At 35.0% G+C, this 25,392-nt stretch overlaps 1 protein-coding gene across 1 annotated transcript; it reads right to left on the bottom strand.

The window, feature by feature from the left end:
• Positions 1 to 250: 250 nt before the first annotated feature.
• Positions 251 to 16,043, bottom strand: LOC132044806 (uncharacterized). The gene is made up of 3 exons (XM_059435331.1): positions 16,038 to 16,043; positions 2,490 to 2,696; positions 251 to 716 (listed from the first exon to the last, which is right to left on the bottom strand). Exons 2-3 carry the CDS (start codon positions 2,690 to 2,692, stop codon positions 359 to 361), a joined length of 561 nt encoding a protein of 186 aa, XP_059291314.1. The 5' UTR covers positions 2,693 to 2,696; positions 16,038 to 16,043; the 3' UTR covers positions 251 to 358.
• Positions 16,044 to 25,392: the final 9,349 nt, after the last annotated feature.

Raw genomic sequence — 25,392 nt, 5'->3', positions numbered from 1 at the left:
TCTCTTGTGGTATGTTTCCAAGTAAACTAATTCAACTTCTCATGGCTGGCTAAAGATTAAAAGATAGACGAATTAACTTAAATAGCCGCTCAACCAACTGCTTAAACTAAAACTACCCAACGGATGTATAATATACGTATAATTCATGTATAATATGTCTATAATCTACGTATAAAGTAAACAATGACTGCGACTAGCTATGCATGTTTAAACACATGTCATACATTCATTGATTTAATGTAAACATTAGTTAAGGATAAGTTTTTAACATCCAATAATTGGGATAAGTCATCATACAAATGCACAAATATGGAAAAAAATCTCAAAGAGCTCAACAATGGCAGCTCATTTTCACTAACTATTTAGGCCAAACACTAACTTTTTCTTTCTCATACTTCAAATAAACCGCTGTCACAGCAGCAACAAAATAAACCTGAATAAACACAATTGCCGGTGTATGGTAATTAATCACGCTTTTACCTGTTGCGAGTTCTACTAACAGCAATGCGGATAACCCGAGCATAGCGATCCGTCCATTGACCCGCTCTGAATACGGGCTAAATCCGAATTCAACGTTTAAACCTTCGGAGACGGGTTCCTTTAGTGGAATTGGTGGGAGGAACACACTCGACCCGGATCCAGATCCGGATGAGCCTTTTTTGTTGCCCTTTCGGGTCTTTCGGATCTCCGCTTTCTTACCCGTTCCGCTCCGGTACCTGTTGAAAAGAATAATTCAAAGGTGTATGAAAACCAAAACGGAAAAGGGCCAAATATACCACTGTACTACAAGAAAAGGTTTAAATATACCCCTCGTTGTACTTTTGATCCAAATATACCCCTGCCATTATACTATTGGTTCAAATATACCCCTCTTCCGTTAAGGTTGTCCAAGATGAACATCCAATCTTATGTGGCACTGACATTTACTGAGATGGATGCCACGTGGCATGCCACCTCAGCGCCCCTAACCCATTTTACCCCTCCCCTCTATTTGTTTTTCCACCATTAAAAATTTCCTTCCCCTCCACCACCGTTGCCATCATTACTACCACCATGACCATTCTCGCCAATTTTAATGTTGAAGCTGCCCAGACTTTTCTTAGCGTCTGAGTGCCGCATAAACTAGAACTTTCCTTCCCAGTTTGTGCCAATAGAGATTGAGCAGCACTTTACAGTTATCCAAATTTATGAATCCGCCATTATCACTACCTTGCCTTCCTCACTGAAATTGAGTCTCACTTCTCTTTCCTCTGTCTCTCACCACAGTTTGTTCTTACCATTCGAAGGAAGATAGTGTCGCGACTGCTTTATTAGGTGAAGGCACTGTAAAATTAACATGTACGGCCATAAAGCTCAACAGACTTGATGTTAATAGCTAATCCTTTGCGGCACTATCGGAGTCTTCTCAAAGCATCCATTTTCTCCGCTATGGATGAGAGAGGAAAATGAAGTCCAAAATTCACTATGCACTAATGATATCCTGGAGAAGAAGACGGCTTAAGATGATTGCACCTCCTCCTTAATGATGTAACAAATGCTTGATCAATTTCAATTACTTGAAGCCAAAAGAAAATATGTTTGTCAGCCTTGGACTCATGGTTGGGGGTTGGGGGCGGGGGGGGGGGGGGGGGGGACGAGAACCATCTCTCAGACACCAAGAAACGTCATATTTTTTAGATATAAAGATTGTCGCGGTGGCGATAATGGTGGTAAAGGGGAGGAAAATTTTAGTGGTGGAAGAACAAATAGGAGGGAAGGGTAAAATGGGTTAGTGCTGAGGTGGCATGCCACTACACATCGAATGTCATTGTCACGTAAGATTAGATGTCCACCTTGGACAACCTTAACGGAAGAGGGATATATTTGAACCAATAGTATAACGACAGGAGTATATTTGGACTGAAAGTATAACGAGGGGTATATTTGACCCTTTTCTGATAGTACAAGGGTACTGGTTAGGATTTAATATTTTAATTCATGTTTATTTAGGATTTATAGTCAGATTTGTATAAGAATATGTTTTTCAGGTTATAGTCAAAATAGGTTTCGTATCACTCTCTCCATCCCAATTTTATATGAGGGTATTTGTCCGGACAGGAGTTTTAAGAAATAAAGAAAAGTCTAAAACAAACTATAGAAATTTGTATGTTTATAAAACATTTCATTAAATTTAATGTTAAATTATTACTAAGTACTCCCTCCATCCCAATTTAAATATCTTACTTTCCTCTTTTATCTGTCCTAAATGAGTGTCTCTTTCTATATTTAATAAGTTGATAATTCAAACATCATACGTGAGAAAATTTATAACCATAAGATTCACGGGACATTGTAGTACATTACACACATTTTATTTAGGACCACAACATTCTCTTTATTTCTTAAACTTCGTGCATAATCAAACTAAGTCACTTAAATTGGGACGGACGGAAAGAGTATAAAAAGATGTCATTCTTTTTTTTAACGGACTAAAAAGGAAAGAGTGTTACCGGAGACGGACTTGGGAAAGACGATTCTCGAAGCTGTCGGGATCGGAGTTGGTGGTGGTGGTTTCTTCTTCAGTATCGGACGGTGAGGATTCTTCGGTGGTGGCGCGTGTGATGAACGGCGCGTGGAATTTGAGAGGAGATTTTGAGAAGAATATTGGGTTTGATTTTGTGAGTTGCAGTGTGGAAGATGTTAAGCTCGCCATTTTTTCCAAAGAGTTTCAGTGGCCTCTGGTTATGATTAGATAAGAAGTTATTTGTTTTCTTATTTTTTGTTTTTTTTAACAAAAGTGATTTTTTTTTTTATTTATTTGTGAATTTTCTGGTCCTTTTATTTTCTAAAGTATGAATATGAATGTGCCAGAATTTAATTACAACAAAATTGTGACGTATTATATTATAAATATACTCTCTCTGTTTACTTTTACTTGTCCACTATATTAAAAATAAATTTTCACTTTTACTTGTTCACTTTAACATATCAAGAAAATACAAACTTTTTTCTTCTTGTTTTACCCTTAACATTAATTATTCATATCACATCATTCTCCAAATCCAATGAGACTATACACCAATTAATATGGATACTTTATTTATTAATTCTTAAGAGGCGTGTAAAGTCAAAAATGGATAAATAAAAGTGAACGGAAGGAGTATATCAAAGGAATCAAGAGATTTTTGTAGTCCTCACATTAACTTTGATCCTATGAAGCTTCTACAAATGGCTTTTGTTCCTTTCCTTGTTCTCATTTTTGCCCTCATTCATTTTCTGGGACAATTCTTTGAGCACTTGATTATTGGTCTTGCTAATACTTTTTCCTACATATTCTCACTTTTAGCATCATTCTTTATTTCACTTGAGCCTTTGTAATTGATCAATATAATAGCGACTATAACCATAGAAATATCTTTGGCTTATTTTATATCACAAGATTCAAAAATCTTTTTTTATTTCTTAAACTCCGTGCCCAGTCAAACTATATCACATAAATTGGGACGGAGGGAGTTTTTTATTTGTTTCACTTTTCACAAAAAGGTAGGGATAAGGTGTGTGTACATTCTATCCTCTCCTCATGGCATTTATGGAGTTATCTTTTGGGTATGTTCTTGTTGTCGTTGTTATGTATTTTTCCTTTATGTATGTTCTTACTTCATAGAGAATGATACTTTTTCTTAAAGAAAAATATTTAATTTAACCAATTTATTTTCCTTTATTACAAATTTTATCGAGATTCATTTATATGAAAGCACAAAAATGAAGAGATATATGAAACTCTCAAAACACAACTCATTTAACGAGATAATACTTTGCATATATTTGGTCTACATATCAAAGATCGTTTTTAATTTCTTAAACTTCGTCTTCAATCAAACGCAAAATGGGACCGAGGGAGTAAAATCATAAAGAAGAAGTTCATCACTGGGAAAGAGTTATATATGGAGGTAGAGTAGAAGGCGCTAACATACAACAGTATGGTGGAGTCATATCTCTCCGACCTTTTCTATTTATCTTTAAAATTTATGTTAGGATAAATATTTGAAATCTACATTGGTCTTTTTTTAATAGCTAACCAATTCTGTTCTTTCTTATTCAAAACTTCCAATTCTATACCTTGGCTTTAATAATTGAACAAATTTTACACTCCGTTATGCTTATTTATATTCATACATAATTGATTATTTATCATGGCCGACAGCTTTCACTTTCGAATAGCTGATTTATGTTTCACTATATGTGACCTTTTTTATTTGTTGCATGCTAATTTATAATCTAATTCTGGATGAAAGAATAAAGATAGATCTTATACCTAATTAATCCATAGGACCAGCTTCATCACAACCAATTTATTGATAGTATTAGGTAGTAATAGTATAGTTCTGTTTAGGGTATGTCTAACCCTATGGACTGTCATTAATCCTCGACCTCCACACCTTCCTATCTAAATGTCGTACTCCTCGATAAAAATTTGGAAATGTCGCGTTACGTCCCCGTCTAATCACCTCCCCCTTCTTTTATTTTTATCTCTACCTCTCGTAACTTCTGTTATAGCCAATTTAATAGATTATATAAATTAAATACGTTGACAATTGATGCTTAATTATTAATGTGTTATTCAAGGTAGGTATAAATCTGCGTATACTCTACCCTCCCCGGACCCCACTTATAGAATTACACTGGGTATGTTGTTGTATTGAATTAGTTGTCAAGGCAGGCCTGATCTTTTGTGCATTCAGTACATGGTTAAGTAAATTAGTGAAGTAAAAAAATACACATTATTAATCATGGTTAAGTAGGAGCGAATTTATATGAATTCTGGGGGCACGTGATTAGTGAATGTGAAATACTACTGTACTCACGTACTATTTTATGTCATTGAGTGCAAACTTAGTATAATAGAGATTGGATTCATGACTAATGTAGATCTACCTCCGACTATATTGACAAGTGTTGCCTTCTTGAACAGTTACGTCAATAAATAAAAATCTAATTGTACAGAGTGTTGCTGTCGAAATATCCTTATGGATTGTATCCTTAATACACGTAGCTCAAACTTCATTGATTATTGTGAATTTGTGATTAACCAACACATACAACAAAATTTTATTTTAAAGATAACAAAAGAAGAAAGAAACTCAAATTCAAGGGTAGCATTAGTTTTTGAACTTTTGAGTCAACATGCATATTTGTGCCTTCTAAACCTTAATCCTATATTAGAATTTGAACAAAATTTCAAGCTAAGAAGATAGACGGTAAAAATTTACCAGCATCATTTCTAAAACATGTGTTGCATCATTTCTAAAACATGTGTCATGTGTGCACTACTAAAAAATGAGAAAAAAATACATTAAATGGGAATTGATCCTTGTTCCTCTTGTTCCTTTTGGTAAATAACTAAACTCTTAACCAAGTGAACCATTAAGTATTTTTGTAGCATGGGTGTCATTAAGTAATATTAGACCAATTCTAAAATATATGTACATAATAAATATCTAATTTTGCGGAAAGATCATGGGTTCACGTGCCCCCAAAATTCATATAAATTCGCTCCTACTTAACCATGATTAATAATGTGTATTTTTTTTTTCTTAACCATGTACTGAATGCACAAAAGATCAGGCCTGCCTTGACAACTAATTCAATACAACAACATACCCAGTGTAATTCTACAAGTGGGGTCCGGGGAGGGTAGAGTATACGCAGATTTATACCTACCTTGAATAACACATTAATAATTAAGCATCAATTGTCAACGTATTTAAATTATATAATCTATTAAATTGACTATAACAGAAGTTATGAGAGGTAGAGGTAGGCTGAAAAAGAACTGGGGGGAGGTGATTAGACAGGACATGGCACAGTTTCAGCTTATTGAGGACATGACCCTAGATAGGAAGGTGTGGAGGTCGAGGATTAGGCTAGAGGGTTAGTACATACCCTAGAAACAGAACTATACTATTACTACCTAATACTATCAATAAATTGGTTGTGATGAAGCTGGTCCTATGGATTAATTAGGTATAAGATCTATCTTTATTCTTTCATCCAGAATTAGATTATAAATTAGCATGCAACAAATAAAAAAAGGTCACATATAGTGAAACATAAATCAGCTATTCGAAAGTGAAAGCTGTCGGCCATGATAAATAATCAATTATGTATGAATATAAATAAGCATAACGGAGTGTAAAATTTGTTCAATTATTAAAGCCAAGGTATAGAATTGGAAGTTTTGAATAAGAAAGAACAGAATTGGTTAGCTATTAAAAAAAGACCAATGTAGATTTCAAATATTTATCCAACATAAATTTTAAAGATAAATAGAAAAGGTCGGAGAGATATGACTCTACCATATTGTTGTATGTTAGCGCCTTCTACTCTACCTCCATATATAACTCTTTTCCAGTGAAGAACTTCTTTATGATTTTACTCCCTCGGTCCCATTTTGCGTTTGATTGAATACGAAGTTTAAGAAATTAAAAACGATCTTTGATATGTAGACCAAATATATGCAAAGTATTATCTCGTTAAATGAGTTGTGTTTGAGAGTTTCATATATCTCTTCATTTATGTGCTTTCATATAAATGAATCTCGATAAAATTTGTAATAAAGGAAAATAAATTGATAAAATTAAATATTTTTCTTTAAGAAAAAGTATCATTCTCTATGAAGTAAGAACATACATAAAGGAAAAATACATAACAACGACAACAGTAACATACCCCGTATAACTCCATAAATGTGGTCCGGAGAGGATAGAATGTACACACACCTTATCCCTACCTTTTTGTGAAAAGTGAAACAATTAAAAAACTCCCTCCCTCCCAATTTATGTGATATAGTTTGACTGGGCACGGAGTTTAAGAAATAAAAGAAGATTTTTGAATCTTGTGGTATAAAATAAGCCAAAAATATTTTTGTTGGGCTTTAAAGACCCTTTAAATCTTTAATTAAGTTATTGGACTTTAAAGATAAGGTGGTGTGAATGAGAAATAGGGAAAAAAGAAATGGAGGAAGAATATTTGAGCAAAATTCTTTGTGGATGAGATGTACCACATTGGTGGTGTAAAGGGAGAGTTGTGTGCTTATATATGGAAGCACATCTTTTAGCTAACAAAGAGTTGAGAAGAGGGTCTCCCTTCGCGCTATCGTTATCGCTCGACTCGAATTTAGATGAATTAGAGTCGGATTCGATCAAATGATTCGGTCATTTTGTTTTCTCGATTTTATTAAAACATTTTGTTGTTTGAACATTATTTTGCTAACGACGTTTATTGTTTTGAGCACAGATTGGATAATTGTTTTGCTCTCGACAGATTTCAGTAATATTATTTATGAACGTTTTTAATATTTTTATTTAATACATATTTTTCAATGTACCAAAGAAAGAGTCATCATCCTCCATTTCCCCTTCATATATAGAACAAAAAATTGTTATGTGTTGTTCAAATTTAACTTGAATCATCATACAAATCTCAAATAGCTGCTCTTTTTATTTTATTTTCTCTTCTTCTTTGTCATGCCAAAGCTGGTTAATATATTCATCTTTTTCACTACCAAAAAAAATCGTTTACGAAATTTATCGCTAATCTGTCACTTTATAGCACATAGTTAACAACAGATTTTTGTTGTTTAGCCAAAGTATTGTTCGTCACTAATTTTTTCCTTTTTAGTATTTTTCTATTTTTGTTTATGAATATATTATTATTTTTTTCAGTATCTTTTTTTTTTTTTTTTGGATGTAGAAAATAATCCCCCCGCAGGTTCAGCTAACACATGCAAATTCATGGGGCCATGCATAAACCCGTAGCTTTTTTTTTTTTTTTAAATTTAATTCCATCCAGTTGAGCATCCTCAACATAGAATGGGGGGTTTGTCCTTGACCCCTACCTTGTTTATTAATCACAAAAATTATTTACAAGAGGGGGACTTTAGGCCTGGACCTCTTCACAGTGGCACCAAAAAAGGAAACATAAACAGAAAACTTAATAACCTGCTAGCTTCCTGAGGGAAAGGTTACTGTCTTAACAAACAAAGAACAGTCCTTCCCACGAAATCCTTCATGGTGGTTCGTAATGCCACCCAGAATGCTTTCTTTTTTTGAACCTGAAGGAGGCAAGATTGAGTTTGTCCATCCATGGTCCTTTGGTGACTTCTGGAACCTCATCTTCCCTAGCAAAGATTTCATCTATATCTCCTGAAGTGGCATATCTTGCAAATGAATCAGCCACTGTAGTTGCTTCTCTGAAACAGTGTATGATCTCTAGGTCCTTGCCTCCTTGCCTTCTATCTTTTCCTGGACATTTTTTATATCCTTCTGGAGTGACCAAGGAGGTTTAACAAGTCCATTGATCATATTTGCCACCACTTGACTGTCTATTTCCAAGGTAATAGGACAATCAGTGTTGTTAAGACACCAGTTGATACCATAGGAGGCTGCTTGCAATTCACAAGAGTTGTTAGTGGTGAAATGGGAAGATTTAGCAAATGCCATTAATATCTCTCCATTTCCTTTTCTAACAATTCCTCCTATTCCAGCTACACCTCTACTGGCCATATAGCTTCCATCAGTATTGAGCTTCACTCTATTCCCTTGCGGCCTTGTCCATCTAACCAAAGATACTGTTGATCCTTGGTTTGTAATTTTCAGCAATTGAACATGTAGTAGTCAATCCCCATCTGTAGTCCATTTTGCTGAATTTCTTGGAAATAGCCACCTGCACATTAAAAAGAATTTGATTAGTAATTTTGAACATTGAAACATTTTTATTATCATACCTCTTAGTGTTTCTTGCTTTCCAAATTTCCTACAAGGTGATGCAAGGTGTGATGTGTAATACCATTTTGTGCACTTCATTCTTTGCACTAGATTGCCACCAATAGTCAAGAATTCCCTGGACAGTGTTAGCATTATGTGAGAAACCAAGTGGTCTGGTCACCCAATCCCATACTTTGATTGCCAATTCACTAGAAGCAAATAGGTGATCTAAAATTTCTATCTGGGAGATTCTGCAAAGACATACATCTCGAGTCTACTTCGATGCCAAAGCTCATAATTATCCCATCAATAGGTAGGATTTTCCTGATAACCCTCCACGTGAAGAATGAAACCTTGAAAGGGATCCCTTTACCCCAAATTTGGGTGAAAATAGGATCCTTATTGTCACGACCCGACCTACGGGCCGCGACGGGTACCCGAGGCTGACCACCGAGCACCCCTCATTCTATTGCTTAACCTGTCTTTATGCATTTCTCTTATCGCTTATAATCATAGGAAACGACTTTCATATAGAACATATTTACTTATATAACGTAGGCCCTTTGGGTTGTCAAAATAATAATAATGTACATAGGCTTTCATTTGCATAATGACTATGGGACCATACTACCCACACCTACGTATCTACGAGCCTCTACTAGAACACTGAACATATGGACGGGACAGGACCCCGCCGTGCCCAAAATACATGTACACAAAATCATGTCTCAAAATAGCACCTCCGAATAAAGGAGGGCTTCGCAACTCCGCCGATGGCTACTGTGAATCGGCACCGTCTCCCTGTCTACCTGTGGGCATGAACACAGCGTCCAAAGAGAAGGACGTCAGTACGAATATTGTACTGAGTAAGTAAAGCATGAGCAGTAATGATGGAGAAGCATAGCAGTAACATAGGAAATAACACAAGATGGGAGACATCAACATTCTCTTCATAGTACTTACACTTTTCCGTAGGAACATTTCATGTGTTATTTCGTGTTCGTATACATTCATATCTTTTACTTACTTACCTCTCGTATCTATTCTCTTGTCATACTCATGCTTGTATCACGTACTTGGCATATACATAGCCCTTACTCGGCACTTACATGGTATTAGCATATTCGTACTCTAATTGCTGTCATATACATAACATACTCGTGCTCATAAAGATGTCATATACTTATCTCATTCGTACTCACATGAATGTGATGCATATGGTATAATCATACAGGTAACATAATCATACTTATATAGATATCATACGTGAAGCATCGTCGTGCTCATATAAGCATCATACATATAACATAATCGCATTCATAACGGTACCATACCTGTAGCATAATCGTATTCAAAACGGTACCATACCTGTAGCATAATCGTATTCATATAGGTTAGTATCATTCGTACTCGGCCCCTTCGGCTCGATGGAATCGCTAGCATACGTACTCGGCCCTCTTGGCTCGATGGCATTACTGGTATACGTACTCGGCCCTCTTGGGCTCGATGGGACCATTGGTATACGTACTCGGCCCTCTTGGGCTCGATAGGCTTGATGGCATTCGTACTCGGCCCTCTCGGGCTCGATGGGCTTAACAGTATCCGTACTCGGCTCCTCGGCTCGATACATACATATATGCATATATATCACATAGGGGTATCATGACCTTAACATATCTAGTCATCATCTTGCATTCATCATACACATACATACACCTATCATAATGTCGCATCTATTTATACACATTTGATCATTCTCCGTATTCGGCCTCATAGGCTCGACAAAGATATCGTATTCGGCCACGAGGGCTCGATCACATCACATATATCTCATATCGTACATGCATCACCATATCGTCATAATACATATATTTGTGCGTACATACCATATACTCAACATCGTACATCATGTAGATTTATGATTATGAATTGTCTTATAAGCATATCATGGTTCTATCGTAACTTAACATCACTATCATTTATGCATAACTGTAATAACTGCCCGACCATATAGGTGCGGTATAGTAATCAATAATATGCTCATCATAGTATGCTTACCATAACATGCATATCATAACATGCTTATCATAATATGCCCTTTATAACATGCTTATCATAATTCATCATAAAGACTCTTAGCTTACTATCATCATTTTCGCATTCAACTCATATCTCTTATTTCGCATAGCTATTCGTGAGTGAGGACTCTTGACTTTCTTGGAGATGGGACATTCGTAGTAAAGAGAGGTTTCATGCCATAGAAGTCATGCCTTGGAAAGAAAGGGCTAAGCTTTACATACCTTTGTCGTTTAGCTTATTCTATTGCTTGCTCGTTCTCCTTTAATGCTCTCGTTTACCTTCAATGGAATTCGTATCAACATTAGCTATATAATCGTGGAATCATCCTTACTAAGGCTATAGAAATTTGGGCAGCATCTCCTTTGTTTATACTACTTTCCACCATATTCCATATCAACTCCCAACATTCATAATAATCGTCATGATATCATTAACAATAATCGTAGTTCATTCACATGATTCGCATTCCATAATTTCACCTCAATTTCCCATAGTTATGACTAAAAATCCATCGTCGTATTCTTTCGTATCCAATACTTATTTCATGTCCTAAAGGTCATTTATAACGTATTTATATCATCAACACATTCATTTCCATAATTCAATCCAACTACTATTTCAAGATGACATTATTCTTCCATATCTAACCCATTTGCTATACACTCTTTCAATTCATATGTTTCAACATAATAATACTTCAATTAGCATGGAATAAACATGAAACTTACCTTGGATGATGGAGGAACAAGCCTTGGATGACAATTCACCTTTTCCACCAAAACCCTACTTTCTCTCTCTTGGGATTTCTTGATTTGTATGACTTTTGATGGGTTTCTTTCACTTGATTCTCTTGATTTCTTGTTGTTGATCTTTGATTTCTCTTATTTTCTTGTGTTTGAGGTGTATGGAACTCTCTATAGTTTTCTTGAATGAGAGAGGTGAAGAGATGAAGTGAAATGAAATGAAAAAGGGTCCCTTATATAAAATTGAGTTCAGCCCGATTGGAAATATACGGACCAACATACGGTCCATATAAAATCTACTGACCGTATGTTGGACCGTATATCTGGTCCAGAGAGTTATGTCTTCTTTGGTGGATCTACGGCTGGACATACGTCCGGTATATTTTATACGGCCGCATGTCCGGCCGTATGTCTACCCGATTTTCCGAGTTCTGTTTCGTCGACTCGTTTGATCTCCTATCCTTGTGGAACCTTCTTAACACTTGTTCATCACTTCAATACCATTCTACGGGACGTTATAACTCTCCCTTGGGGCATCATTCATACGCCATTAACTCAATGCTCGTACTCTTTATCCGATACTCTCAACTTACAACTCGCTTCTCTTTAACAACTTTCTTTCCTCAAGTCTAATGCCTTTGAAATTCTTAATTAGCATCATCACCTACTAGTTCTTACTTGTCCAAACCTCATATACATCGTACCCCTCATTAGTCTATCCACTGTACGCTTAAGGGGAAATTTTCAAGGTGTAACACTTATGCTGTTTTTTCCTGAGAAAATCCTAGGCTGAGGAGAAGGTAAACTTTCCACTAGTAGTGGGGGTCCATATGCATTTGTCTTTGTCCTCTATAGTACCAATGTCAACTTAGATGACCTCCTGGACTTCATTTTCAGGCAACACCAACTTAAGAGCATTTAGGTTCCAATTGTTGTTAGAACAGAACTGTCTCACACTGTTACTGCCTGGCTTTCAGGTCCATTGCACTCTGTTGGCTAATGGACCTTGATTATGCCAATTGTCCCACCAAAAGAGGAGTTTGCCTTCATTGATCTCCCAATTAATTTTTTGCTCCACAATTGGTCTAATGTGCAGTAGATTCCTCCATGCATTGGAATTTTTGGAGCTGATCACCTTGGCCACCATATTAGTTCTGGAGCAATATTTTGCTTTCATGAAATTTGACCATAGGTTGTTCATTGTTTTCAATCTCCACCATTTTTTTGCTGTAAAGGACTTACAAATGTCATATAGTCTCTTGAATCCCGTCCTCCCTCTTCAACAGGAAAACACATTTTCTTCCATGAACACCAGTAGTATTTGTTCTTGCCTTCTTTCTGACCCCAAGAGCAATTTGAGAAATATTTCTTTATTTGTTTAAGAGGAGTTTTGGTAGGTTCCAGGGCAGCAAAAATATGAAGGGTTTGGGACTGGAGGATATGTTTTATGATAAGAGCTTTTCCACCGGTAGAGAGAAGATTACTTTGCCATCCACTAGCTTTGTTAATCACTCTAGTGGTGAGATCAGTGAAAAAACTGTTTACCTTCCTTCCTGTATATATTGGACAACCCAAATATTGAAAGGGAAAACTGGATTGATTGTACCCAGTCCATTTTTTGATCTTCCTGTTAGTTCTGAAGTGAACATCATTTTGAGTAATGAAACAACTTTTTTCATTGTTGATCTCTTGACCTGAAGCCTTCTGATAATCCTTCAGTTGTCTCGTGATAAGTTTAATAGAATGCTTGTTGATGGAAGAAAAAAGTACTATGTCATTTGCATAACTCAAATGGTTAACTTGAGGGCCTTTCCTACTCATATTGAAACCAATGAAATCCTCTCTATTGTTCAGATGATTAAGGGCTTTTGTAAGAGCATAAATTACGTAGCTTGTGAACTACCATGCAGGCGTTTGGGTTTCTACGTGGCTTTGTGTGGCATGGTACTAAGTTTCATAAAGTTGCCTGAAAGAAATGTTGTTGGGTCTATGCCTAATTTGTGGAAGGCATATAAATATGTTATATCGGGAGTTACTCCAAGTAGATAATGTTGTTGTGTGGCGGACCCAGGATTTCGTGCAAGGGGGTTCAAAAAAAAAAAAAAACTAAAGTCCCCGATAGTAACTCACCGTGAAAGCAATACTAGGCATAACGTAATGGGTTTCAACCTCCGCTGTTTATTTTGGTTCATAACAAAACCTCAAAATGGTCAAAATGAACCCACATTAACCATTACGCCGCGCCTCACCTTTTGTCATGTGGGTTCAATCCTCGTTAATATACTGCATTTAGTTCTTCGAAAATTAATTTCCATAAATAAGTAGTATAAAAATTTTGAGCAAGTGGGTTCAATTGATCCCACTTGCTCCCACGTAGGACCCCCCCTGGTTATGTCTATGCCTTATTTGTGGCTGGCATATAAATCTGTTATATGGGGAGTTACTCCACGTAGATGCATTTATCAGTACCGATAGTATTGGATACGCTCTTAGGGAATAGTCTCTTATTTACTTTTTTTTGGGCATAGAAGTCTCTTGCTCGGAGACATTTTTGAATATTTGTGTTATTAAACAATCTATAAGAGTATAAGTTATTTCATATTTATGTATTTCTTTCCCGTGACTCTGAGTTTTCACTTTAAGTTCTTTTATGCTTAATTTACTTTGTGAAATAGTCCATTAATACACATTGTTAACTTTAATTAATGGTGCTAGTATAAATTATATATTGAGCTTTTAGTTTTGGTTGTATAAGATTGCATGTTGAAGAAATTAGGAGAAAACTCAAAAAAGGGACAAACTTCAACTTTAACAATACGATGTGTTAGACTGTTGGTGTCGTTCAATGCCCAATTTAGAAGAAATACAAGAAATAAATCTTGATATGATTTTTTTAATTTAAACTTAAAATATTGAAATCCCTTGCTCATCTTCATTTTTTTGTGAAGTTCTCAATCCTTTTTTCTTTAAATATCAACAATGAATAAAAGATGGCTCGTAGATTGTTATCCGACTCCTAAACATATTTTGACTAGGATTTATGCATAAATTAATTGGGGTGCAAAGTGTTACTAACAGAGGCCGACTCTGAGATCTTTGGTTAAGAAAGAAGTACTTACCACTCCACGATAACCCTTGTTACCTGTTGGTGTAGTGAATTAGTTACGGGTTCACTAGAATGCAATAAGTTTGGCTCATACTCTATATGTGTTTAAAAAATTCATTAAAAGAATATGAAATTACAAATAATATATTTTGAACCCTGTAAGTCAGATGGGTTGAGGTAGAATTTCAAACTCGACCCCGAATATATAAAAATTCAAATCCTAATCCGCCTCTGTAGTGGTGCATGAAAGAGTTTTACTGCCTAATTAAGGCGTAATTTTCGTGGACTTCTTTAAGCTTAACCGTTAGTGATTAGTGTTGATCAAGCATGTTTAAGCTCAATGATCAGTGTATAGGCAGCAACGGTAGTTTCAGTATCAAACGAGGTTAATGATTAATTTAAGAGCGTGGGTTGTTTGTAAATCATAATTTTGAACTAATCAGTAATTACACTATAGGCCAATTAGATTATGGATTAGAATATGAAATTGAACTTGATAATATTGCAGAAGAATTAAATTAAGGTCCATAGTCGCTCATACTTAAAGAGAAAAAATAGTCGAGGTGTATAATATATGTATAATCCATGTGTATAATCGATGTTTAAACTTGGTATATTGACTAAAAAACAAACAATGAATCAAGATGACTATTTGTGTAAATATCCCTCGATGGTAGGTAGGTTGCTCATTACCTTCCTTAATGAGCTTACTCGACGTGAATTCGGATCTATTGAGTCAGTGGGCTTTGAATACACGAAAAGATAAACAAAAAATATTTGTTCTGTTTTTATTTCTCTCAAATTAAGAAATTACATGTTGCATTTGGCTTATAAAACTATAAATTCTACTTCTAAATTGTAATATGATCAATGTGATGAGAGTTTGAATTTGTATGATACTATAAGTTTAACGGTGAAATTTTAAACGTCGAATTCTAAAAATTTAAATTTAAAATTCATCTCTCACAAATTACAACTGTTACAATGATCTGCTAGTACAAATTACTACCTGTATATATAAGGGAGGATGACACATTTTTGTAGCCCTCACAGGTTATTATTGAAATTTCCATCTTTTGAAGTTGTGAAGCTACTGCACATGGCTTCATGTTCTTTTAAGACCACTCTTGTGGCCCTTTGTAAGTGTATAATGAATCTTTTTGTGAATTTCTTTTGCCCTTCATTTGATTACATTTTACATTATTTGCCTTATACATTTGGTAAATTTAAACAACTTTAGAGTCATTTTTCGTTTACAATGGAGCATTCATTAAGTTTACTCTACATTTAATTATTCAAAATATGTTCCAATCATCTGTTCCTGTGCATATTCTTCTCTTTTTATTTGTTTTCAAATTTAAATCTCCAAGAGTTTTCTTCTTTCGTGAGCTAATCAATTTTAGGTATAGTGTTAATTTTTTTAACTTCATTAATGTAATCTAATTATTTATTAATATTCTTATAAAATTATTAGGTTTATTGGTATAAGGACTCAAAATGAAGGTTATATATATATATATATATATATATATATATATATATATATATATATATATATATATATATATATAACTTTGCCACCTCGGATTTAAGGGGATAAATGATATCAAAATGTCAAATTCAGGAGGTAATTAAGACAAAAACATTTAGGTGGACATCGAATAAATAGAGTCAAATTCAAGAAAATCCAGTGATGTTATGTTTTTTTAACTCATCTTTTTCTAAATTGAATAGAGTTCCATTGATAGACATTTTTGCGGATAGTTTCATCCATCACCATTGAACATTAATGATATATTACAAATATTGAAAGTAGAAATCATTTGAAGATAATGCTATATAGTGTCGAAAATGAAGATATGTTATAAATCAAAAATTGAATTATCTGTAAAAAGTTATTTGGTCAACTGATAATAAAAAATTTAAGCATAAAGTATATGTGAAGAACTAAAATATATGAAGTGTATTTTAATGAGTGTAGATTTTTCCTTGAATTTCATTAGTGCTAAGCGTAGATCACCGTATTTAACTAACATAAACCATTGCCCTATGAAACTATGAGTGAAAATTTAGTAAGTACCTAAAAGAAAGTTATTTCTTTTAATAGCTTTCTTTTAGTAACTAAGACACTATATGCTCAAAAAATCATTAAAATGCCAAAATGATTTCAATTTATGATATTCAACAATTTGTAATTTACGTACTAAATCATGTTATTGCTTAGGTCCTTTTGATGTTTGCTAATTTTCTGTTGAACTTGCTTTCTCATGAATAATTTCTTTAAAAATTATCTAATTATGTGACCTAAAAACTTTAAAATTATGAATACTTATCAACAAGATATAATTAAAATATCATTACATTAAATTAATGACGCATTTAAAAATATAAGAAAAAATAAATTTCTTTAATAAAAATAGTAAATTTAATTTAGAAAGTATAACTTATGTCACATTTTCTATTGCATAATTAAGTTAATCTAGTGAAGTATTAATCATGTCTTGTTGGTAAGTCTTCATAATTATTAAAGTTTTTAATTCATATAATTGAATCCAAGAAATTTAACATAATACTTAGGGAAAAAAGTGCCTAGTTTTAATGTTCCTTCTCTTGTCAAATATTTGTCGCATACAATTCTAGAGGTTTTACCATCATTCTTGACGGTGATTATATACTTTTGTAGGGTGAGAAAAGACCAAAAAACAAAAAGGGACTCATTAAATAAGGTAAGGATTCTTGAGTTTTGTCGTAAAAGGAAATTAAAGAATACAAGAGGCCAGTTGATACATAGTTCATACACAAAAGGAAAGGAGTACACAATATAATTAGGGAAAATAATTAAAGGAGGAGTTATAGTTCAAATACAATAATGAAAGGATCTATATAGATAAAATTTTAGTTGATTTTCATATTTCCAAAATATTAAGAAAATAATTAAATTTAAAGTTCTAATATTAGAAAAATAATTAAATAACAACTTTATCTAGTGTGAATTTTTTGTTAATTCTAAAATAATAAGTATTAGTAGGAGTTCCAGAATTCTTCAATAATTTACCTTTTTTATTTTATTCCAAATAATTAAGCATTAATGACTAACAAATATGCAGCAACCGATTTAATAGGATTGAACTTCTTTTCCTTTTGTAACGAAAATAGACTTTTGAAGAAAAAACTCCTCCAACTATTATGAGTACTCTGGACATAATTAAATAATAATTTGAAAAAAAATAGGAAACGACTATTTTGTCTATTGCAAGAGTTTTTTAATGAAGGACAAAAAGTTTGATAAACATTTTTAAGGCCTTTCGTGCTTTTTATATTTTATTATTTCTTTAATCATGTTTTTTATTATTTAAAATTATTAATGTATTTGATATAATTTTTGTGTTATTATACTATTTTACTACATTAACAAAATACCCAATGTAATCCTACAAGTGAGGTTTAGACAATTTTAATATATTATAAATTAAAAATTAAAAATTTCGTGGACCTTACGCCTCACCCGGTGATAAGTAAAACGTCCGGCCCCATGCCCCCCCCCCCAAAACACACTTTACATAAAGAAATATCTGTTCTCATTCTATCTCTCTTGAATTAAGAAATTTCATGTTACATGTGTTGTCAAAATAATCTGTATAAGTTTAAACAAAGTTTCAACAGAATCTGTAAAACACTTAGTAAAAAGAGATTACACAGTATAAAATATTTAAAACGATGAAACTACGAAACTGGAAAATGAACGAAAACGGTGTTGGAAGATAAAAAATATTTCCAAAATATAATCGAGCCCACTTAGTTCAAAGTGTGTCCTTAAGGAAATTATTCCCCTCACGGTTTCTCGAGGTTGATGGAATATCCCCTCCCGATAGAACGATTATCTTACCGGAATAGTAGTACTCCAAATTCGGAAGCGGCGAACCACTCAACGGTAGTGTATCACACGAGATAAAGAAGAGAGTTTTGGAGAGAAAGATTTGTAAGCGCGAGAAAAAAATTCGTGCATCGAATTCGGAAAAATGAAGGAATTTATACCGTTGGAGGTGCGATTCGAATGTTTGCAACCATTCAGATCAGTCACCAGGTTTTTGGAGGGAAATTTGAAAAAATCCGGGAAGAGAAAAAACGGACCGGGTCGGTCACAAGTCGCGGGTCGCGGGTAAGGGTCGATTTTCTATTTAATTAAATAATTAAGCAACCAGAGAAGGTGTAATGTAATATATACACCTCTCTTTTCCTCTCTTTTTCTTATGTGGGACAAATGCTTTAAGCAAAGCAAAAAGGACCTTTTATATTCCCTTCACTTTTCATCCCATCATTTCCCATTCACCAATATCAAAACCCAACAATCCCCCACATGAATGGGGAATGGCCATAATATAAAAGAATGCGCGGACAAGTGTGATATACAAGCGAAGATTGATCGCATCGGATAAGTAGGTTTCCACTTTGAACTTTCCGTAGTGAACTTATATCGGATATACTCGATCAATCGGTAGATTTGATATCTTTGAACCGTCGAACTTTGTTGTATACCTAGACAACATAAGTCACACAATCAACCCTCAACCGTTTATGGTTCTCACGGTTGTGTTCGTTTCAGCCATGAACACCGCCTGGTTTCATGAGTGCATAGAGAATGGGCCTTCATTGTCATTCCCCTTTAAAGCGGCTTACACTTAACACTCACATAGGTGATTTCTAAACATGTGGTCCTATAGCCACATTATCCGTCATACAACGCCCGATTTAGATAATTATTAAAAAACCTTAATGCTTTATTAACTCATTAACAAGCCATAAAGTTTTATCCTTATTTATGAACATTGTCTTCATCCGAGAATGGGTTGAGTTATTTGACAGTGTTGAACCGTCAGTCACAACTTTGTTTGATCTCCTTGAACCTAGCTCTTGGGATCTCCGATGCGCTGGTAGAGTTACCGCCATGATGACTTGTCATCGGCCTTAACCCCATTCCCATTGATGGTCTACTAACTCCCTCTCTAGATAAGCCTTTTGTAAGCGGATCCGCTACGTTATCTCTTGACTTTACATAGTCAATCGTGATAACGCCACTAGAGAGGAGTTGTCTAACGGTATTGTGTCTCCGTCGTATGTGATGGGATTTTCCGTTATACATTACGCTCCCTGCCCTACCTATTATTCTTCCTTGGTATCACAATGTATACATATAAGAGCCAAAGTTTGGGCCGAATGGAATATCTTCTAAGAAATTCCGGAGCCATTCGGCTTCTTCACCGGCCTTGTCTAAAGCTATGAATTCGAGATTCCATAGTGGAACGGGCGATGCAAGTCTGTTTGGATGATTTCCAAGACACTGCTCCACTCCCAATTGTGAAAACATATCCACTCGTGGTTTTAACTTCAGACAATCCAATGATCCAATTTGCATCACTATATCCCTCAATCACTTGGGGATATTTATTATAATGCAAAGCATAGTCTTGAGTATGTTTTAGATACCCCAAAACTCGTTTCATTGCCATCCAATGTGTGTGATTGGGATTACTAGTAAACACTCGGTTTACTAATAGCACATGCTATATACGGTCGTGTACAATTCATGATATACATCGACTTCCCAACACTCTCGCATAGTCCCCTTTTGATTTACTTTCACCTTCATTCTTTTGAAGTGCGTAACTCACATCAATTGGAGTTACGGCAATCTTGAAATCCAAGTACTTGAACTTGTCAAGTATTTTCTCTATGTAGTGAGACTGTGATAATGCTATACCTTGTGGAGTTCTATGAATTCTGATTCCTAGGATTACATCAGCAACTCCTAAGTCTTTCATGTCAAATTTGCTAGCCAGCATGCGCTTTGTAGCATTTATATCTGCCATATTTTTGCTCATTATCAGCATGTCATCAACATACAAACAAACAATGACTTCGTGGCCTGGAGTATTTTTAATGTAAACACATTTATCACACTCATTGATTTTAAAGCCATTTGCCAACATGGTTTGGTCAAATTTAGCATGCCATTTTTTGGGTGCTTGTTTAAGTCCATAAAGCGACTTTACAAGTTTGCACACTTTCTTTTCTTTACCGAAACCACAAAACCCTCGGGTTGTTCCATGTAAATTTCTTCCTCCAAATCACCATTTAAGAAAGGCTGTTTTAACGTCCATTTGGTGAATTTCAAGACCATACACGGTGCCCAGCCACTAACACCCGAATGGACGTTATTCTTGTTACGAGCGAGTATGTGTCAAAATAATCAAGACCTTCTTTTTTGTCTATAACCTTTGACCACAAGCCTTGCCTTATATTTGTCAATAGTGCGATCGGCTTTCATTTTCCTTTTAAAAATCCATTTAGAACCTAAAGGCTTGTTTCCGGAGGAAGATCAACGACTTCCCATGTGTGTTATCTAAGATTGATTGAATCTCACTATTGACCCATTTCTCTTTCCAAAATCTTTGAATCGGGAGATGACATAGCCGCCTTGAAATTTTGAGGCTCATTTCAAGCGGGAATGTCACAAAATGCGGACCGAAGGAAGTAGATGTCCTTTGACGTTTGCTACGCCTTGGATCTTCTTTGCTAGGGGCATTCTCCATTGGTTCTTCCGTGGTCGTTTAAATCTTTCATTCGACGACTCGCATTCAATTTTATACGGATAGATGTTTTCAAAGAATTCAGCATTATCAGATTCAATTACCGTATTATTATGAATTTCGGGATTGTCAGAATCATGAACCAAAAATCTACATGCTTTACTATTTGTTGCATATCCAATGAAAATACAGTCCACGGTTTTTTATCCTATTTTCACCCTTTTGGGTAAAGGAACTTGTACCTTTGCTAGACACCCCCACACTTTAAAATATTTCAAGTTGGGTTTCCTTCCTTTCCATTTTTCATAAGAAATAGAGTGTGTTTTGCTGTGGGGCACTCTGTTGAGTATTCGGTTAGCTGTAAGGATAGCTTCCCCCACAAGTTACTGCGGTAAACCGGAACGATTAGTAAAGCATTCATCATTTCTTTTAATGTCCGATTTTCCTTTCCGCAACTCCATTGGATTGTGGTGTGTAGAAGCGATAGTTTGATGGATGATTCCATATTCTAAACATATTTACGCAAAAGGAGATTCGTATTCCCAACCCCTATCACTTCTAATCATTTTAATCTTTTTATTCAATTGATTTTCGACTTCATTCTTATATTGCTTAAATGCTTCTATTGCTTCATCCTTACTATTTAGCAAATAAACATAACAATATCGAGTGCAATCGTCAATAAAAGTTATGAAATACTTTTTCCCACCGCGAGATGGTATTGACTTCATATCACAAATGTCAGTGTGGATTAAGTCTAAAGGATTTGAATTCTTTTGAACGGACTTATACGAATGCTTAACAAACTTTGATTCAACACATATTTGACATTTAGATATATTACACTCAAATTTAGGCAATATTTCAAGATTAATCATTTTTCGCAAGGTTTTGTAATTGACATGTCCTAAACGAACATGCCATAAATTATTTGACTCCAATAAGTAAGAAGAAGCGATTTTCCATTAATACGTCAACAACCATTACATTAAGTTTGAAAAGGCCCTCGGTGAGGTAGCCTTTCCTACAAACATATCATTCTTACTAAGTACAAACTTATCACTAACCAACACGCACTTAAACCCATTTTTCACGAGTAGTGCGGCTGAAACTAAGTTCTTCCTAATTGATGGAACGTGCGTGACGTTGTTGAGAGTCGGCACTTTTCCGGATGTCATCTTGACAAAACCTTTCCATATCCTTCAACTTTGGCTGTTGCGGTATTTCCCATGTATAGCTCCTCTTCGGGTCCGGCGGGAGTGTGTGGTTGCAAATGCTTCCTTAACGGCACACACACACATGTCGAGTGGCGCCAGAATCAAGCCACCACTCCTTTGGGTTACCAACCAGGTTGCACTCAGACAGCATTGCACACAGATCATCAACATCTTCCACCATGTTTGCCTGACCCTTGTTTTTCTCTTTGTCCTTCTTGGGGGCACGACAGTCGGGAGCTTTATGGCTTGCTTTACCACAATTATAACGATTGCCCTTGAACTTTTTCTTGTTATGATCCTTCTCCTTTCCGAAGTCCTCTTCCTTTTCTTGTTCTTTTCGGAGCGACATCTTCAACGACGTTTGCCCGCTTGATTGGTGAACTCTTAAGGTACCTCTTCTCGGCGGTTTGTTATCTTCCTCGATCTTGAGACGAATCACAAGATCCTCCAACTTCATTTCCTTTCTCTTGTGCTTAAGATAATTCTTGAAATCTTTCCATGAGGGTGGCAACTTCTCAATCATTGCAGCCACTTGGAACGCTTCATTCACTACCATACCTTCAGCAATAAGGTCATGGAAGATAAGTTGAAGCTCTTGAACTTGGGTTCCAACGGTTTTTCCATCCACCATTTTGTAGTCTAGGAATTTGGCAACCACAAACTTCTTCAAGCAAGCATCTTCGGTTTTGTACTTCTTTTCAAGTGCACTCCATGTTAGTTCTTTGGAGGTCTCTCTTGCTTTAGACGTTGTACAAGTCATCTTCTAAGGCACTCAAAATATAGCCTTTGCACAAAAAATCAGCTTTGTTTCCCGAAGCCTCGGTAACCATGAACTTTTGGTTGTCGGGCATGTCGGCGGCGAGCACGGGAGGGTCCTCGGGCTGGTGAACTTTTGCATACCAAGGGTGGTAAGCCAAAAGAACATTCTTTCTTTGCCATCCTTTAAAGTTGGTACTTAGGTGAACTTCGCGGGTTTCTCAGCCGGTGGCACGGTACGGGTTGTAGGAGTAACAGGGTTCAATGTTTGCGAGGAGGAGTTCCGGTCGCGAGAGGGGAGTTCCGGTCTCAATTGCCATTATTTCTTTGTCGGCTGTCAAATCGACAAACTGTTTTAGTTACTAAAACCAAAATAGCAATTAAATCACAAACTTCAACGATGAAGATTTTATTTCTTCAAATCGCAGTATAATTATGAACTTTGGTATTCCAACGAAGTTTTTATATCTTCAGTCGAATACTAATATTCATATGGAGTAGAAAACTACGAAGTTTTAATCTCCTTAAACGAATACGATTATAATATTATAATAATTTCCTTAAGATTGTTGTCAAAATAATGTATAAGTTTAAACAAAGTTTCAACGGAATACGTAAAACACTTAGTAAAAAGCAGTTACACGGTATAAAATATTTAAAACGATAAACTACGAAGCTGGAAAATGAACGAGAAACGGTGTTGGAAGATAAAAAATATTTCGAGAATATAATCGAGCCCACTTAGTTCAAAGTGTGTCCTTAAGGAAATTATTCCCCTCACGGTACTCGAGGTTGATGGAATATCCCCTCCCGGATAGAACGATTATCTTACCGAAATAGTAGTACTCCAAATTACGGTAGCGGCGAACCACTCAACGGTAGTGTATCACACGAGAATAAAGAAGAGAGAGTTTTGGAGAGAAAGATTTGTAAGCGCGAGAAAAATTCGTCTTGAATTACGGAAAAATGAAGGGAATTTATACCGGTTAGATACTAATTTTGAATGTTTGCAACCATTCGGATCGGTCACCAGGGAATTTTGAAAAAATCGGGAAGAGAAAAACGGACCGGGTCGGTCACGAGTCGCGGGTCGCGGGTAAGGGAGATTTTCTATTTAATTAAATAATTAAATAAATAAATAAATAAATAATTAATTAAATAATTAAAGAAAAGTTTGTCCAAAAAGATAATCAATCGGATCTTTTTCAGAAGCCGAGGGAGCAACGAAAGCGCGAGGGGTCCCTCCCCCTTTTAGCCCTTTTAGCAGAGAGAGGTGTAATGTAATATATACACCCTCTCTTTTCCTCTCTTTTTCCTATGTGGGACAAATGTTTTAACCAAAGCAAAAAGGACCTTTTATATTCCCTTCACTTTTCATCCCATCATTTCCCATTCACCAATATCAAAACCCAACAACATGATCCTGACTTAATCTTTCAAACTCTGGTTCTAAACTTTTATTTGATCAATGTAATAGACTTTGAATAAACACGATACTTTAAGTTCAAGCGTAAAATTTAAAAGTTCGAAATCAGCAAGTTTAAATCTTAAATTTGGTTTAAATTACAACTGTGATAATAAGATGCTAGTGCAAAAAAAGAAAAGAAAAAAATATAAAATTGATATAACCCCACATGATGGTGAAAAGTGAACTTGTTCAATGCATCTAAATCTGATCATTTTAATTTGACTTTGACTTTCATTTTGACTTAACTCATTATATGTTTCACACACTGCATGGAAAGATATTAACTTTACCTTCTAAAATTTATTTACTAAACTCCCTACAAATTCCTTACAACTACATCAATGAAACGCATCTTTTCATAGACTTTTGGCTCCTAAGACTATATCGAATGGTAGCATCATACAAAGAGAGAATGACTTCATACAAAATTGTTCTTTTTGTTCTATTTTCCCTTGTTCTTTTTCAATTCGAAGGTTAGGATATATCATTTTTAGAATATTATACTCTTTCTTTTGCACTTAACATGATATTAACAACATGTTTTTAATTCACCGCAACTTTTTCTGTTTTCTTATATATTCCTAATTATAAGATTTTTTCTGTTTTCTTATATATTCTTAATTATAAGAAGTTACTAATCTATAGTAATAGTATTATATAGTAGTTTCTAAATTGTGTAAAAATAATAATTA

This window comes from Lycium ferocissimum, unplaced genomic scaffold, assembly GCF_029784015.1.
Source record: "Lycium ferocissimum isolate CSIRO_LF1 unplaced genomic scaffold, AGI_CSIRO_Lferr_CH_V1 ctg525, whole genome shotgun sequence".
In the NCBI taxonomy this organism is placed as follows: Eukaryota; Viridiplantae; Streptophyta; class Magnoliopsida; order Solanales; family Solanaceae; genus Lycium; species Lycium ferocissimum.
This window is presented reverse-complemented; position numbering and strand designations above follow the sequence as displayed.